Raw genomic sequence first — 20,634 nt, 5'->3', positions numbered from 1 at the left:
ATAAAAACAATTGAGACAAAATTATAGTGTCGAACACGCATTGTAATAAACAACACTTGCAGGAAACAAATAAATTGTATATTTTAATTGATTTAATTATAATCGTAAAAAGTTTATGTGTAAGTAATTTTAGGCATGACGTTCACTTTAAAATAAACGAGAAACTGAAGGCTATTGTAATAATCACTAAAAATATATGGACGGACGTTATGCGTGTATATTTTCGAATAGTATTTGCTAAAACGTAACACAAAAATATTTTTGCTTTCATTACTAATATACAAATAAATTATTTCTCTCTATATTAAACACACGTTCTCTTAATTTAACACCACGTTACAACTCGATTAAGTAAAAATAGGTTAATTAATGTTGTAAACGCAGAACAGTGCGTGCTTCCGACCTATTTAACGATGACTAAGATGTCAAAACCAGAGAAAACTTATGGCACGGAAATGTGGTCGCTCACTCATTGCCTCATTAGCAAGCCCGCAGTAGCTCAACGGGGTTATGACTATGCTCGGGCTTTCTCTAAGAGTTTGAATCAGAATGGGTCCCGTAGGAATGAAAATAACCGACATAACCCTGGGGATTGGGAAGTTGTGGGCAGTGAGCAGGCCATAAAGCGCACAAAACGAACAGCCGCTAGAGCCCTAGGGTGCTGGAGTGGAGACCACGAAGTGGCAAGTGCAGCGTAAGACATCCACCCACAAGATGGACAGACGTTCTTGTTAAGGTCGTCAGAAGACATTCAATATGACCTATATTGAATGTTTTCAACCGAGCCTATGTCCAGCATTGAACGTCATCTAGCTCAAATGATGATGATATCAGTTTATTTAGATTTGTGTAAAATAATTTCTTTCAGGTCGGTACTACTGCAATTATTTTAAAAATTGCGCCCTGTCACACATGGCGTCGTCGAAACATACTTGTGTTGTGTCAAATATTCTAATACATCTTTCAATAGCATCGTTGATCACAAAATTATTGTTTTGTTATATGTTATTGAATTCATATAAGTTACTAATTACGGTTAAGCTAAAGATCGACATTTCATTTGAACTTATTAATTAGGTTTGTATCTAAATTCATTCAACGGTCGTATAAAAACGCGTTTCGATTAAGCAACTTTGCGGCGTTGGTTAGTTAATGTATACGACTAATCGGGATATGTTAGGGTTGCCACTATGATGAATGTGGCAAACTTTTAAGATTTTTTTTAATAACTAAGAAAAAAAATGCTGAATATAATGCTACCAGCACTATGAACCCGAGTGGTTGTTCGCCAATGGAAACTTGGTCTTAATTAACGTATTACACGTGTGTTACAGCGAGTATCAGCTGCTCCGATCCGTAAACAGACGTTAACGCTCACAGCGACGGGGCCTGTACTCTTTTTTTTTTTCAATCCACCTTCCAGCGGTAACTGGTACAGCGGTTTTGGTAGCATTATAGAATAGTTGGTCCGTAAAATTGAAGGGACTTTCTTAATGTAGGTGTCTCTATGTGCGATTTGCATTTAGCGTCTAGTGTCGTGTGTTTGCAGAGGGTCTTCATCAAATCTTTTAATCTTTTTAAAGATAAGCAAAGTGATTTACGAAGGCCTCCTCGGTCTGCTTTTAATGTCATCTAATGTAGTCATTTAATGTCCTTATAATGTAAATCTTGACCACCGTGTTTTCTCTTACCAACTACCACCCCAGAAGACAAAACTGAATCCGATGGACGAAAATCATAAACGCGCAGGACGTCTTCAATTTTCCGTTGCTTTAGAATAGCCTTCATTTTGAATCGACGCACAGTTTCTTAATTATGCACATAATTCTACCACTAATTATAAGTTAAAAATACTTCAACTATAACTAGTATTACTATATATTTTCGTTATAATTAATGGGTTGTCTTAAAAAAAATTATTGATACGTATTATACAAGTAATATCTAAAATTGCCTATGTAAATATAAAGATTGACTGGTTGAGAATGCCTATAAGGGAATTAAGTCCACTACTAAACAATATGTACAACGAGTAAACAAATATATAAAATATTACATTACATACAATACACTGCGTGTAAAAATAACATTTTAAAATAATTCAAAACACAATTTCATAGTTTCAACATCTTGGCTTAACGCGAAAAATTTATAGAGATTTATATTAATAACGTCACTTTTAAAATTCTCCAAAAATATTACACTTGACATTAAACTTTTTTTCAGTTCATATTTATGTAGTGAAAGTTAGCAACCCTAACACGTACCTTTACAGAGGCCATTGTCTCGTCTCATTGTGCCTTTTGAAGCCAAATCGATTCGCCGGACGATCCGACCGATATATCGTTAACAATGAGTTTGACGTCGACCGCATTAAAGATTGATCATATGATACTTTGTATGAGGCAAACATATGAGTACGAAAGACAGTGCACGCTCTTTTAAAGGAAAGGTTTTATTTACTAGATTGTTATATTCGTTATCCATATAGTAAATAGCGATGAACAGTCTTAGTATCAGTATATGTATGCTTATTATATGATACGGAGATCGAGGCATACACTTTATTAAATATAATAATTCTATTTTCTGTAATATACACAATTACATCCCAGAATCGTAATCCTGGTACAATCAGCAGGTCAGCAGATGTTCAGCGTTGTTAAATCGCTAAGCCTAAACCTCTTTATAGTAACGAGCTTAGTTCACTTTAGATCACTCAAGAAGCTTAGATCAGAAGGCCTCAGAGAGCTGTTATATCGCTCATGCAAAGGCTCCATAGGGTGTTTTCTCCATAATTTACATTCCTGTACGCCAGAGTGCCCGAGCGAGCGAACACAACCTCGGCTCGATCGGTTGCTATTAGCAACGGTTCGCTTCTAAAACGCAATAAAATTATCTCCTATATGATTCGCCTAAAAAAGCTACCATAAAAGATCCAGAGGTTTTCTGGGAATTTTATTATATTAAATTAAATCAATGTTTAGAAAAACTTTTGATTGCCGGAAAAGTAGGTGGATATCGACCACATTCGCTATACCAATCAGGTCTGAACAAAATTTGATACCACAATAGACGAAGTAATAAAAATTGTCAAATGCCGGTTCTGATAGAGTAACATAGTATACAAAAAATTTCCTGAAAAGTTCGCGTTCAAGTTCCCCTGTATTGAGAGATACGATGCAAGGAGCAGGATTCAATGTTTATTTTATAATGATATATTGTTTTAGTTGTCTTAATATATATTGAATTTTAACTCACGAGCTAAATGTAAAAATTACAAAATATATGTAGTAAATGTGTGATAAATACGAATTGTTGCCTTTTAAATTAAATAAAGGAATATTACTCAAAGGCACTGATGAAAATAATCTGGTCATTGATTCCTCCGATTTAAGTATTACGGATTACGTATTCGTAACTTGTCACATAATTAACTTATTGGTTTGAGTACATTACTTACCGAGAACGGCGATCGCTCTCTAACATATTCACCAACTACTTTTATTGTATCCATTTCGCACTTTTGTCTTTTTGCACTTTCATAATTCACATATTCATAGCTGCGAAATTATTTTTAACTCTTTATAACAATAATATCGACGGACTAGCTAAATAAAAATATTTTTTTATTAAGCTTTAATATTTAAGCTTTAATATACTTATTACTCATAAAAAAGTGTATTATTTCGCACAAAAAAAGCAAAATAAAGAGTTGTTAAAACTTATATATAATAATATATAACCAAAATAATGGCTTCACTGAACGCAACGCACTATAGCACTGTAATAAAACCACGACCTGCGATGTGAACATCCACTTCATCTGCTTTTGGCGCACTAATCCCGCGATCAACACCGTGCTCCACGTTGACCAATCTCCAAAAATAAAAGCGCCGGTCACACTGTCCGAATTACGGTGATGATGTTCTGCTCATCTGAATATACTCAGCGATGATCTCGGGCATGATAATAATAGACTTTAAAAAGTCACACGGCAAATTAAAGGTGTTTACACACTAATGATGCTCAATCATTTAGTGCTTGTATACATATTTAATCTTTCTATTCATACAGGGTGGTTAGTTATAATTACACCATGAAATATAAGAAATTAATACATTTTTATTTCTATTAGACTTATCGATTTCGACTAAATCTTTTGACGCTTTTTTTTTTCTTTATTATCTTTACGTCATTTATAATCTCTGAAAAGATTGATTTTTGTACAGATTATACCATACGTTAATTGACAACAAATGTACTAAACATTCAACCTTTTAAAGCTTATACACCTATAATCAATCATCCTGTATAGTTTAACGGCAATAGGAAAAATGTCCAAAAACAAATTACCTAACGATAATAGACGCTAATATGGGTGATTAATTAATATGTTATGACGGTAGGAGACGGTAGCGTTTCAACGTGAACATTTATGTAATTAAAGAAACACATAAGTTAATTTTACGAAGTCCAGAATTCAGAAAAGTCTAGTTTTATCGTTATTTTAATTATTTACAATGGCTGATATTTAATACGCGTATTAATCAAATATATCTCAATATGGTGTTTATTACTAATAGCCCAGAAAATATTCAGGGTAGTTAATTATAGGTGCAAAAACTTTAAAGGAAGGAATATATAATATACTTCATTTGATTTCATTTTATAAATTGTACAACTTATTTAAAAATAGTAAATAGCGTAAAGATAACACGGTATAAAAAAACGTTTACTTAAATTGTATTATTAAATATTAAAATCAATTATAGTTTACTGCCTGTCCCGGAAGACTGTACTGTCGGATGTTATTGGCCTGTTGCATTACAATAGAAAAAATAAATGAATTTCACATATTTCCGAGTGACCAATTTATAGTTTGATTGGAAATAGACGTAAAAGCTTATTGCTTACAAGTAACATTTTCACTGCCAGCCAATAACCAATTTAAATAACGAATCACGCTGTAGATCCGCTCTTTAGCAAACAAAAACAAAATCTTGACGAAAATACATTTACAAGTGTACGTTACAATACGAATTCGTTATCCTTGATTCCTTATTCGAATTAAGTTAACTTTCGTCACCAAAACGTGTGTTTTTTTCAAGGTTAATAAAATATATTTATAAAGAGCTCTCAGAGAACAATGTACTTTATTGTACAAACTTTTATTTCATTATAAATGTAGTTAGGCATGTTTGTATTTCTTTAACACAAGTGTTATTATATTTACACATAATATTAAAGTACCATGTTCGCTAAGTTTAAACTAAATGTTGGTTTGGTAGTCTAGAAAACGAAATGATTGATGAATTCGATTCTATTTTTAAAATTCTGTTATAATTCAAGTTACAAACACAGTGATAATTATACTAAAATGGTATACAATTTTCAAACAAATACATATTTTTATTTAAAAAGGTACTTTTTGATTTATTCTCTTTCATCGTCGTCGTTTCAGCCCATAGACGCCCGAAGCAGGGTATAAGCGAAAATATCTATGGAGTACATACCATAATCAGGTGTAGTATTATAGTACGCAGAGGAGGCTGCTGCCCAACCTCTGGAAACTTTTGTTATGAGCAGTGGAAATCATATATAATTAACGCACGAAGTGCTGTTTACCTAAGATTGTATCTCGGGAATAGAACCCACGCAACCTACGATTTTCTTGTATACGTTTATATTATGATCTATAGTTTAGAAAATATTAATAAATATAAATGCGTTGTTGTACTATGGTAACTAATTGTAAACATCCCGGTATAATTATTTTCAGGTATTTGCTTTAATATTGCACGAGTGCTGACATGTGATTCTTATTAAAACCGTAAGTTCCCTATGTATTAAGTATCAATATATCCATTACCTTGCGTAAATAAGTACTTGTCTCATTTAAATTTTATTTACAGTAGAGGACATGGTCGCGGGAAGTAGCTTGATGCGAGCTGCGCAAGACCGGTCATCGGGGCAATCTTTGAGGGAGAACTTGCCTGAGGCATCCATCACTTGACATGGTGATAGCGATGATGACAAAATAATAAGTAGAATCGTTAATTTTCACATGTTTATATACTAAATTATAATCAAAATAAATAGCATAGCTTTATATAGCTGAATACAAAGGCCACAGACATAAAAATGTTTTAATCTTTTAATATGTAGAAGATATCCATAAGTGAATTCGTCATCATTTCATTTGAAATCTGTGATGGCAGGCTGCCACTTTTAAAGAGCAACTCTTCAAGTAACTTGTAAATACAAATCAACTTCCGATTACCGAGTCACAGAACTAGCAAAAGTCGATGGATCATTGATGCATTATCTGGACATATTCCAAATCAATATGGAACCATGCGCCATGTTGTTATAACAAGAAACATAGATTGAGGGTAGTTTGGCACTAGACTAAAGGGTAAAGCTGCCAGAAACGGCAAGCAAAATCGCGCACACTTCATCAATCTACATCGAAAGTACGCAATTAATAGTAATAGAAATTTTATAAATAAAATCATAGAATTTTCAAAACAATTCAAAATTAAAGACTTATTATTATTTATAATAATCTTGCTAGTAACGGTTTAAATCGTTAAATAAACACTACCAACATTCATTTCCATATTTTAAAGGTAATAAATTGAACAACTATGCAGTGGTAGTGGAGGACTGAGACTTGCAATCATAGGTCGCGGGTTCAATTCCGGGAAACAATCTTGTATAATTTTACAATTTGAGCATTAATTACATAGGATTAACACAGCTCACAAACAAGTTTGCAAAGCGTCCTTTGCGGACCATACTGCGATCGCCAACCCGTCTGCCAAGCGTGGCTATTATCGTATATCCCCCATAGATATCTATGGGGGACGATGCCTTGCAATGGCCGTAATGGCCCGATATGATGAACTCAATTGTTATATAATGTTATACTTTAAATAGGCCTTTCGAAACGTAATATTTGAAGTTAACAAGTAAATATAACTATAATTTAATTTGGAAGAAAGAAAATTATTTGCGTATATTTAGCTTTAATATGTTCACTTTCAACACACACATTTACGTTGTAAAACCTGTTATGCTATTTTCAATACAAGCGATTTACATCATCACAGATAAAAAAACAATATTGTTTCGTTCTCCTTTTCACCTCTAACAAAACCTCTGATTCACAGTCATTATAATAAAAAAGATGTTAATGTGAACAACCGTTTACATTAATGTACTTTTTTTGTAACAATAGACAATATGCATGTGTCATTATAGAGCATCCTACTGATTTATTTAATCTACATCACTATATTAATTTTTCTAGTTTATCTGTAAAACTTTTTTAATCTATAGAATTCGCACAAGAACCGAGCGGTGTCGATAATCGCGAAATTCGAACTGACATTGCATCCGCGACCTCCCACGTTATTGAGTTTATGTTGCCCTTGCGACGGCTGCGTCAAATTTATAGTATTGTCTTTGTTCTATCATGTCCTTTAATTCATTACGATCATAAAATTATAAAGCAAAACTAAATTAATGCCTCGATATATATTGTATAGACACCAAATATTACTTGTGCCTACTCAAATATGATTCAAAGACATTTTTTCCGATCCTATTTATTTTTTTATCCGAGGAATCTAGTCTCGCGACATCCGGTATTAACTATGTGTAATATACCAACCTGATGCACGCCAGACAGCTTACTTAAAATAGGTTTTAGTTGTACACACCTTTTGCGATGTATTTCCCTAAACCCGCGGAATCACCTATATTCGACAACTAATGTGGTTAATTAATTTTAAGCCATGATTATAAATAAAAATAAAAAAGTCGTTAACGTCATAATATAGAATTAATAAAAAAAACTAGCGATAACATTGGTAAATAGTAATAAATTCCAGCACAAAGAATTTGACCTTACGAAGCTTACTCATTCCGCTCAAAGCTGTCAAGGTCCTGACTATAGATACGACTCGGGACGATGGAAGACAATTATAACTTTAATTGATCATAATCGGGTTGATGACATAACCCCACGCGTTTTTGTGTATCTGAACACTATACAGAAAATACCCCCACTAACCTTTAAGTATTATTTTACTAGTATCAGTAGTTTAATTATATTTGTAAGTGTTATTTTATTTATTTCACTTGTTAAACATTATTTAATGGAGAAAATAATGCCTTGTAGGCATTCTCTACCCATAATATAGAGTGTTGTAGACGTAACTTGTATCCAGGTGTATTAATATCAAGGTAGATGAAATTAAAAGTAATGTATATATACTATGTTGTATCTATTTATGTAACACCTTTTATAGTAACACCACAATACTATACACTTGAAAAGTACATAGGTAAACACTTAAACATAACTTAAAAGGACGATTTATATCAATTATACGTATCAATATATAATATATTAGTACAGCAATATTAAATATATACATTTTTCTGCCTATAAGTCTAAGAGGGAGTTTATTGATTATTGTCATCGTCACTGTTTCAGACCATTGACGCCGACTGCAAGACATAAGTCTTCCCCAAAGATATCTATAGAAGGATATATTATAATGGCCACACTTATAGGGGTTTGCGATAGCAGTATAGTATTACGGTACACAGAGAGCGCTGCTGTCCATCCTCTGGAAATTTGTTTGTGAGCAGAGGCAATCCTATATAATTTAAGCAGTGTGAATAATTATTAGATTATATCCCGGGAACCGAACCTGCGATCTACGATCGTAAATCTCAGACCTCTACCACTGGGTTACCGCTACTCAAACGGAGAATATTGTACAGATATATTTGTTTATTTCTTTTAATAATGATACAAACGTATAGTGCAAAATTAAATAATGAAATCTTTATGTCATCATAAATAATTTTTTTACTTGAATACTTAAATGTCGTCAAGACTAGTTTTTTGTCTACAAAATACCTTTAACGAACATTTATTAATTGAGTAATATCTTAGATTACAGCTTTTATATTAACAAAGTAACAAAATAAAGCAAACCATAATCGTAGTACGCGTGCACTCGATGTATTAATCCAGAAATATAACAAAAGCACAATACATATTTTTCACATAACACATTACAACCAGCAGACTTAACAAACACCATCCACGGAATGTATGATCTAAGTTAACGTTCACACAGGCTGCGAAAAAAACATAAGACAAAAACGGCTTAACTGTCAGGGTTGACACTTTTAATTCTTTCCTTTTAATTTCTAACAATTTTAACAGGTGTTATATTATTACTAATAATTTCTTTAACTCGTTCGCTACCAGGGTCTTCTGGGAAAAACGTCCACAATAGCCCAACATTTTTTTGGTGGTTATATTAAATGAATTGAAATAGATTTTACGTATGTATATTTAGAACAGTCTAAAAAAGTAAAATAAGTATTCTTTTAAACTGACCCAAATATGTGACGCTGGGCTATAGATAAAAACTAAACCCTGTAGCCCACGTGTCACATATATATGACACATTAAATTATAAGAAATTGATTATAAGACAAAAAAAATTATAAATACAATTTATCGATATGAAATTCATTTTATTTTGTATGATAAATTTTAAAACATTTGTCAACGCACGATCCAATCGGTTGTCCATTGTTTGTTTTGCAAATCTCACAGGCGTAGAAAGTAGCTTTGCGCTGTTTGTTTTTGGCACATACATGGCATCTAACTCTAATTATTGAATTTGACGAGCTGCTCATTTCTTCACAATCCGTAATAGAAAAATTATCAGTTGGATCTGGTACTGGTATATTCTTATTAGATTCCATGTCATCACTGGAATATATTATGCATCTGTTCTTCATTTGGGGTTTCTTACGAAAATTATACATTTTGTTGAGGGATATGTTTCTGTTAAAAATCTTATTAATTTGGCTTCACAAATTCTTTTTCTTTTTAATTTTAATTTATTGCCTACAATTTCACTAACCTTGCTTAACCGACCTATTCAACTGCTATAAAAACTGTAAATAATCTAATACGAGAGCAGACCAACTACAGATTTGATGCATTTTATAGTTTTAGAACTTAACAATTTAGTTCAATACTCAACATGTTCAAACATGCTTTTGTAAATTATACAAAAATATCTGTCACATATATGTGTCGCCGGGCTGTGGTAAAGAAACGCGGTGACACATATATGTGACGATTGGTAGCGAACGAGTTAATTAGCGTACACGATCCGATGTCCAAATTGCTTTAAGTCAAAGTTCCACATTGTAATTTTTTAATAATAAGTCTAATAATGATTTATGCATAGTTATTATTTAATATAAGTGACAAATAATTAATATCTAAACTAATTTTTTAAATAAAATTTACAAAGGAATTTATAAAAATTTCCTTTTATTTTATTTAACACATAATGTGTGAATAAAATGTATTGGTATTGTGATTAAATCAAATATATTAAATTGATCGAACTTGCACGAGAAAGTGACAACCCTATATAACATTATTGATATGCGCAAACGCATGAGTAATCATACTGAATATAGTGGCGGTTACGTCATTATGGGCGCAACTGTGCAACACATTATATGGCGCCAGATGGCACTTTATTAATCCGACTTCATAAAAGCATTGTTTAAAACTCTTTGAATTATCTGTAAATAATTTTAAAAAAATAAAATTAATTTAATAATATTTTTCTTATTTTATGAAAATCGTCCGAGGAAACTTATCTCAATATCACAGTCATTATGTCCACCGTGATACTTGAGCTTCCCTTATTACAACAGGTCAGGTTGGAAGCTGCATACATCCAGCGTCTTCAATGACTTTACCAAGTTCGTCTGTCCACCTTGTCGGTGGACGTTATCTGGTTCACGGAACCTTCCACTCCGTGAACTCAGTACCGATGAAGCTGTAAAAGCCTTAGGGCTAACAGCACTAACATCATCTGAGAAAAATCGAAAGCAGGGTGGACGTTCAACACTGCCCTTACCGGATAGGCTTATTAATGTTTGTATTAATTTTCCGCAAGCTAAAGTTCGGCCTTTTAACAAAATCGGGATCTTTGAATCTTAATGCTATTAATGTTTCAAGTGATATCCTAAGCAGAGGTCTTTACGGATCCTCATAAGCGACTTATGAGTTTGGCGACCTTCCAATCTGTTAAAATATTTTTTAGATATCCTGAACAGAGGCTCTCGAGGAAGCCCGCGATCTTAGTTCATAAAAGCCTGAAGCTTAAGCTACTTAAAAGTCAACTTCAATACTGGCAATTTTAGTCAGGAAGTTCATTTCGCAAGTAAAATTACTGTTTAACAAAACAAGTGTCTGTCTTAACTTAATTGGAGGTATTATCAAAAACTTATTTCTTTTAGTCTATATAGAGTGAATTTTTAAATATCTACAAAACTTTCGATAAATTAATATTGTATAGGATATTTTCTGTTATCATTTAACATCCAGTTGTAAAACTAAAATCATGTACGAAACGTATGAAAGTGAATTATAATAGAGCAAGCTACCAATGCCTTAAGACCTGGATGTTGGAGTGTGTCATACCGCGCCTTTCTCCAACTCTCTTAACATGGTCTTGGCGACGGATTCTGGGTGATCCGCCGCATGTAAGGAGTTCAAGCACTAGGCCACCGCCGTTAAAAAAAAGGCGTCCAAGAAGACCGTAGGCTTTTAGCCGGAAGGAGTCCGGCATAACTCTTCCGTTTCCCCCGGAGTGGAGGGGAATCCCATGCAGTATTTTCCCACGAAAAAAAGCTGCCGATGCCCTATTGTCTAATCGAAACACGTGGTGTCTTCTCAACCTTTTAACTACATAGGTGTCGTTAAAAAAACCATAAGTGAACGGTTTCGGATGATAAGTGACACATTCTTGTTAAAAGCGCTCGATATCTTCAGCAACTGTTGTTATGTTCAAATACTCATGTTTTTCGTTTTCCCTAAGTATAGTGTATGCACCGAATAAATTATTATAATGTGGAATTTGACGTTTTGATTTATGATTACGCTACATCAAATAAAGGATACAAATCGAGGCCATCGTAATCACCAATATAACACATAATGGGTATTGGTATTTTAAATTAACCTCTGATCTCAAATTATACTAGCCTAGCAATATATTTGTTAGATTATACAAGTATTTGACGGCATTGAAATGCCTGAGTATATATAATGTCAACGCGATTCTAATACATATTTGCACAGTACTCTAGTTTCTAGAACTTTTCGTGACTTTAAAGTGTTATTGCAAAAATTTTGAAAAAGATATAACAAGTCCCGAATATGGAATGTCCTGATACTGGCTGAAATCATTGTTAAACGATTAGGAGACAATTAGTAACTAGGACAATTAGCTAATCTTATGAGATTTAATTTCACCAAAAAAACGAAATAGTTTTTATTTCGATACAATCGTTTCAAAATTAAAAAAACTCAATTTTTTAAATAAAGAAAGCAGATGGTTTCAGTTATTAGTCGATACGATCTACCCACTGCAATGTCCGAGGGATTGCTATCTAGTTTACGCTGGTTACCTTGGGACAAAAGATTACAAATCTCGTTAGCTCAGTAACTTCGCTAGTTACAGCGCTTAAACGCCAGAGTTTGCGTACTGCCATGGCGACACTAATAGGCATAGCGGTTGTTCTTAACTAGATGTTTTCCTTTTAAATAGATCAAGTAGATTCTTAACTTCCGATATAATTTCATACGATTTCCACGTAAAATAAAAATAATTTGGTACTTGCTATTAGTAACATATTTCTATAATTCACGTTTATTTTATTTATTGGTTTAATAATATGCATTATAATATGCAGGAACACGTATGTACGTGTTCTCGCAGAATAAATAAAACGTCATATTAATGCCAGTCGGTAAACAGCTAACGTGATCAAACCAAGATTGTAGAGATCTATAGACAACCGATATTGATAAAGCCCAGCAAATTGCTAAATTCATGTGGTATTCGGAGCCCCTGGGGCCTTAAGATCCTGGAATGAAGACGGACAGCAATCCCAGCATATGACGTTCACCCACAAGGTGATAGACGACCTTGTTGACGACAGAAGTCTTTAAATGCAGGCCGTTTTCAACCAGTTTTATTGGAAATCTGTGAACAAGGCTAATGTCTAGCAGCCGTCATTTTTTTAATGAAATGACATCGATCTTAATGTATATATCTAAGTCTTTATTAAATATAATAAAATTACGTTTCATTCTTTGTGTAAGAAAAAGAATTAAAAGTATTACCGGCTGTTCCCGCCCTTTTTGCATAGCTTAAACATAAGTGTGAAATATTAAAATTCTTTATTTAACTCTCTACTCGGCGAAAGGAATATCTAATTTGTACATAGATAAATAACAAAAAGGACAGCACAAATAAAATAATGTAGACGCTACATGAAAAAAAATGGGTATTTGAGTGAAAAATTTTGTACAATAACTGTTTCAATATTTTAGATTTATTGTCGACATAAACTTTAAATTGCAAAGAAAAAAAAAGTATTCAGGAAAACCTCCGCGTGTGCTTATATAGTATTCACGACGTTTAATATTCAATGCATAGCGCAGCTCCATGTCGAAGGCGACTCGGTTTGTAGGACAGCATTGCTCTGTAGCGCAAAGGTGAACTGTCATTGTTTACAAGCCTAAATTGGGTCAAAACCAGCTGTTAAAAATATCATTTATCTTCCGCAGGCTTGAATTGTTTTATATGGTTCATAGACACAAAACACTGCTACAGTAATAAAGTTTAAGCATGTTCATCTCATTGCATGGTTGCAACAAGTCTTCTTAGATAATGTTTTCGGTAATTCAGGTGCTATGAATCATTTTTTAACATGAACTTTAAAATTAATAGTTTTTCACTGAAATGTTGTCGTATCAGCAAAAGTGACGTACAGGTCTCCGAAAAGACGCCAAGCCAGACAACGCTGATAAAGTTCATGACGTAATATTGGGCGATTGGAAAATGAAAAAACTGAGGGTGCAGGCATCTAGAGTGAACGAGCATGTCTCATTTTACGTGAACATTTGGACATGCAAAAGATATAAGCAAGATGCGTGCCGCGATTGCTCAAACTCAACCATAAGCGCAATCGCGTGACCACTTAAAAGGAGTGTTTCGCTATATTCAACCGCAATGTGGACAAGTTTTTTTGCTGTTATATAATGGTAGACGATTCATGGATCCATCACAATACCCCAGAGATTGTGATGGATCCATTTTTGGACTATGATTTTATTGGCTAACGGTGGGTCCGAAGTTCATAGCCCCCTATCTTTTGATGCAAGAGAGGTCATTTGCATAGATTGTCATTTTGATAGAGAAGGGTAGAAATATCACTGGCCAATATTACGCAATTTAAAGGCCGATTTAATATTGTATTAAAGCAAAAACCAAAAAAAAACTGCTGTTCTATCAAGACAATACACGAGAGCACAAGTGTGTAATCACTCCGACAAAAATCCATAAAACGGACTAGGAAATGCTATCGAATCCAGCATATTCTCTAGATTTAACCTCACGGGACTATTTTCTTTTCCCAGATGGAAAGAAGTAGTTGGGTAATTACCCAGCTACTTTTTAATTAAAAAAGTAAGAGATTTGAGTCAAATTAAAAAGAGGTTATATATTATATATTTGATGGGCCTTGAGAGAAACTTTTATATGGAGTAAATAAAAAATTGAAAAAGGAGAATATAAATAAAACGGTTATATGCCGATAATTATTTTTTATTTTAAAATTCTAGTTTTCAAACAGCCCTTGCAAATTGCATTGTTCACGAAATCTAGCTAAAGCTTCATAAAAGCATAAAACGCGAAATTACATACTTATGACCAATGAGCGTGATAAAAATGAGCGTGCGATATTATCCAAATACATAATACATAAAAATTAATGTCCTTGTCACATCATAACCTGAAAATGACTTAACCGTTGCAATGCGTGTGCATCTCTTTTCAGTTTAAGTCTAATACTTTGTAGAATGTTCTAATAGAAAATAAATTTAAAATTGCGCAGAATTTGAAATATTTCATACTATTTTGTCACTATTAATACTTTGAGAGTTGGTTTTACACTTCGCTCGTTTGACTGTTCACGCGGTGCAAAATAATATTGTCGTCTAACAGCTGCATCGGTCAGTATTTATCGATTACAAAATAAAATTAATTATTCTGAAATAACTCACATTAATGTACACTTTCTATTGGAATGCAAGACAGCAATTTCTTTATAAAACTGAGTTATAAAGATATAGCAATAAAATATAGAGCATTGGTAGCCCAACGGAAGAGGACTAAGATTTGCGATCGTAGGTCGCAGGTTCTATTCCCAGGATACAATCTTATATATTTTATACTTTGTGCATTGTTTATTTAGGATTGACTGTTTAAAAAAATGTTTCCAGAGGATGGACAGCAGCATCGTCTGCGTACCATCCACTACAGCTATCGCCAACTCGCCTGTCATGTATAGCGATTATGGTAAATCCCATAGATATCTTTGGAGGAAGACTATGCCTTGTGGGAATCTATGGGCTGAAATAACGATGGCTATAAAATATAACATTAAAGTAACTTATTTATAGTAATCATAAATTATTATATGATACAAATTAATATTACAATCACGTTTTGTCGCCAAATAGGTACACACAATGCTTCACAGTTTACTGACATTAAAAAACGCAACATCGTCAAATAATAATGTTAATATGACTGCCGCAGAAAGGCTTCTATGCAGCTACTTAGAAGACCACTATCGATAAAAAACTGACATAAATTACTTAAAATGCTACTAAAGTTCAATAAACTTATAACCCAGCAACTAAATTAAGAAGTTGAACAACCTTATCATAAGAAATGTATAAATTATAAGTCTGATGGCAACTGGAAATCGCAGTTGATAAGATGCAAAGGACTTATTCAACCTTTCTAATAATAAAGTTTTACAAATAAACTGATTGAATGATATGTGTTATATAAATACAAAACTGAATTAATGGGATTACAGCGTTAAAAAGATTTGAAATAACCCAGTAAAGGATATTTCTACCTACCTTATCACCTCATCACGATATCTCTGGAATCATATGGTTCAGAGACTTGATATTTGTTAAAAATATTGTTTTAGAAAAGTAAAGATCAGCTAAGAACGGATTTTACTAAATGCAAACGCTTGGCCGGGTTTAAAGAACGTTCATTAATCGCCAAGGGGGTGGAGGACAGCTGATATGAAATTATTTTTATTTCATAATTTTTATTTATTTTCTATATATATAATATGAAACCACAATATATTATAAAAATTAAAATTACAAGCATAATAATGTACGTGTGCCAATGTGACTACTGTTGCTCACCACACTAAGCAAGGCCTGTACCGCAGAGGCAGTAGAAGTGACATATATGTAATCTAATACATGTCAATCTCGGACAATCTCGGTAACATACAGAATAAGATACACGCAAGAAAGAAAATAAAATAACACTTAGTACTGAATTTAAGATCTAGAAGAGATAATAAATATTTAATTCTGGGTGGAAAATAATGAAACAAACCCAACTATTATTTTATCGCTTTAAAAGTCTTTTCACTCTCAACATATGACAGAGATAATAACTACTTAAAATAATACAAAACACGAACAGTTGTTTTTAAAGAATTGTTTTAATTAGAATTCGAATTTAATATTCAATCAAAACCTTCGTACAGAAAATTAAAAACATTTTATTAATATGTTTAAGAAGGAAAACATATTTATACTGTGTTTTTATTATCATCTCCGTTTTATATCACTAAGAAATATAAACAAGCAATAAAAATAAATAAGGATGTGCCAGTTCTACCACATTACATGTCAGACAGACTTGCTTCTTTATCGCAAAACACATTAGTGATTGTTCTCCGTAAGCAACACATGAAAAACAAAGACGATTACATAGTATGTACAACACATTCTATCGACATTATTTGCCTTCGAACGTAACAAACGCAAACTTCAATTAATGTAGATAACGCCTACTTCTAATTTAATTAATTGTTTTCAGATATATTCATTAAGAACATTCATTATAAAAAATTGTATAAGAATTTAAATAGATAGAAAAATAGGAGGTACATAACAAAAGACAAAATGTACTGTGATATAAAAAGAAACCTACTGTGATATTTAGGAGCAAAAGGAGAAGCAAGAAAGGTGACGTAGGAACCGGAAAGTAACGTCGATCTCTTAATTTAAATTCACACGATTACATTGTTAACCAGTTTTTATTTGTAATCAACGATATATTCACCTTCATTATCAACGACCTTTTGCCATCAAGTATACAAATTTTTAACGCTAGAGCGGTAAACATCAATCGGTTTTTCTTTAAAACTATGTCAACAGAAACGGACATTACTTTCCGGTCGCCCTTATATAGAAGACTAGTAAGCCAGAGGAATGTGAGATATTTTGTAGAAATAAAGAGAAATGTATAACTGAGATTATGACGAAAAAAGGAGAGTGAAAAAAATATAAATGGAAGTAAAAAAATATTGAATTATAAAAAACCCTGGCTCTCCCAATAGGGGTGGACGAGATAAAAACAGAAAAAGAATTAGGAACCTTGAAATATTAATAATAATTATTGTGATAATTTTGCATTTATCATTTCACCCATAGGACGACCTATCTTCAACACTGAAGGCCTATATCTTCCTCGTAGATTTCTTATAGGATATATAGAAAGCAATCAACATTCAGCGTCTTATGACGACCTTATAGGTAGACGACCTATGCTACGCTTCCCGATCCATGGTCTCCTCTCTATACATTAATTATAATTCATAAGTATATTTACTTTTTATAGAATCATTATGTGTTTAAGTACTATTTAAACTATTTGACTTGATATTATCACTAACTCATGATTATGATGTTGCATATTTTTGTAAATCATGATGACAAAAGAGTACGTCCTAATAATTCACCATTGACAATGCAGCATTTCAATGTTTATTTAATTCAATAAATTACAAAAATTTGTTACTTAACATGTAAATTTATCTTTCCACGGGATGCGGCAGGCTGAGAAATAAATTTGTATTATCTACCGTTTAGCAACAAACATTGGCTACACAACACATGACATAGTAATTTTTTTTAAAATGGTCAGTCACCAGTACCTAAATAACACAATATTCTATTTTAGAAATATACTCCCGTTAATTAAAATGTTTACAAAATAATGGTAAAGTTTTATAACAATAATAACTACGTAATTCAACAGACAGTTGACGTCAGTTATAGAAAACTTAACGAAGGTCACAAGTACCAAGAAAATTGTTACTGAAAAATATGACTAAACCGAAACATAAACAGTAATCGGAACAAGCGAAGCAATTGTTGGAACTTGCACAGTGCAATCATAACATGAATGTCCTTTTAAAATAATTAGTGACACTATGAAATACACTTTGAAAACGATAAGAAAAATTCGATTGTTTCATTGCTTATTAAACTTTGAATGTTAAATTATCTAAATAAACAAAAATGAATCGCCAAAAGTAGATAAGAGCGAATCTTAGAAATAGCTCTACTAATTCGGCAATTATTTTTAAACTTACTTCGTTTAAGGCACTTTGAGAATTGGTATGGAAAAATTGTGAGTCAAATAACAAAAATAACAATTTTGATACCCCATACGAATCAGGCACATAATTCTGTCAAACATTTGACGTCAAACAAAATTAAACAAGGCGTGTTACGATGTAATCTGATTATATTTTAAATGTAAAGCATTATAACAAAAATTTCACGTTATTATTAGTCGAAGTATATGAAATAGAAAGTTTATTTTACTTCTTTGTATATTAAATGTTGTTAACTTTTAGGACATTAAATCAATAAATAAAGTGATCATTTTCAAATAGGTTTTATTAACTTTTTTTTTCTATTGGACTGAGACAGTTCAGCTACTTTTGACAATACAAAGTCTGTCGAGGTAGATAGGTTTTATATAGAAATAGCAGCCATTTTTGAATATAATAATCGATGTTTATAATATACTAAGTACTCCGTGTGATCTAATTTTAAAACCAATCATACGTGAAACTGGAATAGCTGTTTCCTGTCAACACAATAACTCTTAGTTTTCTGAATTTTTTGTTCTAATTTCAGAACTCAATTACATAAATCCCCAATAATTTCTAATACAGAAATCCTTAAAGAGTGTGAACAATTTTTTGATAAAAAGCTTGGAAAGATTATAATTGACAATCTACCTGCGTTATTATTTCCAGACAATTATAACTTCGGAGTTTTCAAGACAAGAATCAATAGATTTCTTTCTGGCGATAAGGCGAGACACAGGTCAAATGCTTCGCCTCAATTTTTTTATTTTATTAAGGATATTGTAAAAGTGGCGACAAAAGACCGCATCTGAATTTTATGTGAGCTTCTATCAGATCAGATCGCGTTTAGATCTGATTCTAGTTTTTATCAATTTGACTTTTTTCGGTATTCTTAGAATAAATTAGGATCATCACACCACTCGTGTCCATACACGAGTGGTGTAATGATCCTATGTAGATAATATGAATTTTAGAATACAAACATGTAAATTCGACGTAATTTTTCGTACGTCGCTTCACCTATTTCGAATATTGATTGTAATGAATGACTTAAATATGCTACTAGTAAAAGTAATAGAATAATAAATTAAAGGAATATGTTATTAAACGCTGCCGACGTCAGCGGTGGGTAAATATTAACCCATATATTTGCGCACTTTTTAAAAATTTTGACATTTGGTATTAATGATAAGAGAATGATAAGTTCACTGACCAACACTTTATAAGTAAAAAAATAAAATCAAAATGTATCGCTAACTCAACAACGACTCGACAAATGATGCTATTTATTAATATTTTAATGTTTTTTTTTCACTTAATGACGGCAATGTTCAAAGGAGAAAAAATAATTTCAAATAAAATAATTAAAAATATATATCTCCTTGACCTTTCCTTAGGTTTTAAACATTCGGCATCGATCAGAACCCAAAATGGCAAGCGAGGATGTAAACAAACAAAAAATAAGGAATTACAACGTTGGTTGTTTCCAATCGGTCTTATTATAAATCTATTGTGGGCGCCTACGTCCAATAGTGGACGATATACGTTAAAATGATAATGACGATAGTCGCTATTATGAATATATACTCTTATTTTTACTCCCTTACGGTGTACGAAAAGGAAAATTTAGTTTTTTAATATTTATTGTTCATTATTAGGAATAAATAGTGATCAGTTTGATATACGTTTCATTTATTCATTATTTCAACAGTACTTTGACAAGCCAATATCTTTGGACAGTTTGAAATCTATTGTCAAAATTACTGCTAATTGACATTAATACGCGATTAACTGCAGGTATTAAACAATACGCCATGTGCATTAAATTTTTCGAATATAACAATGATTTTTATTTGTAGTCTCTGCTATACTTTTTACAAATAGCAGCTATATTATCAGATGAATATTTGACAATGATATCTACGTATAAAGCGTGATTAGTTATAGATGAAAAAGCTTTTAAGGAGTGAATGTATAGCACATTTACTGTCAATTAATTTATGGTAC

At 32.3% G+C, this 20,634-nt stretch overlaps 1 protein-coding gene across 6 annotated transcripts in view; it reads right to left on the bottom strand.

The window, feature by feature from the left end:
• dia (diaphanous related formin 1) overlaps positions 1–20,634 on the bottom strand; it is a 60,827-nt gene that overhangs the window by 26,635 nt on the left and 13,558 nt on the right. Inside the window, exons 1-2 of one of the 6 annotated variants that reach the window (XM_068766251.1) lie at positions 3,800–3,998; positions 3,464–3,563 (exon numbers count right to left, since the gene is read on the bottom strand). The exons of 4 other annotated variants lie outside the window; for them this stretch is intronic. In XM_068766251.1, the coding sequence (XP_068622352.1) occupies positions 3,464–3,517 (54 nt within the window). In that variant the 5' untranslated portion in view covers positions 3,518–3,563; positions 3,800–3,998. Of the gene's footprint in view, positions 1–3,463; positions 3,564–3,799; positions 3,999–9,016; positions 9,131–20,634 lie in introns of those variants that run through there. One more of the 6 variants, XM_068766252.1, reaches the window with a different exon arrangement.

Source organism: Battus philenor, unplaced genomic scaffold (genome assembly GCF_028537555.1).
Source record: "Battus philenor isolate CCGP_79_NKW_IND1 unplaced genomic scaffold, ilBatPhil1.0.hap1 SCAF_20, whole genome shotgun sequence".
Taxonomy (NCBI): Eukaryota; Metazoa; Arthropoda; class Insecta; order Lepidoptera; family Papilionidae; genus Battus; species Battus philenor.
This window is presented reverse-complemented; position numbering and strand designations above follow the sequence as displayed.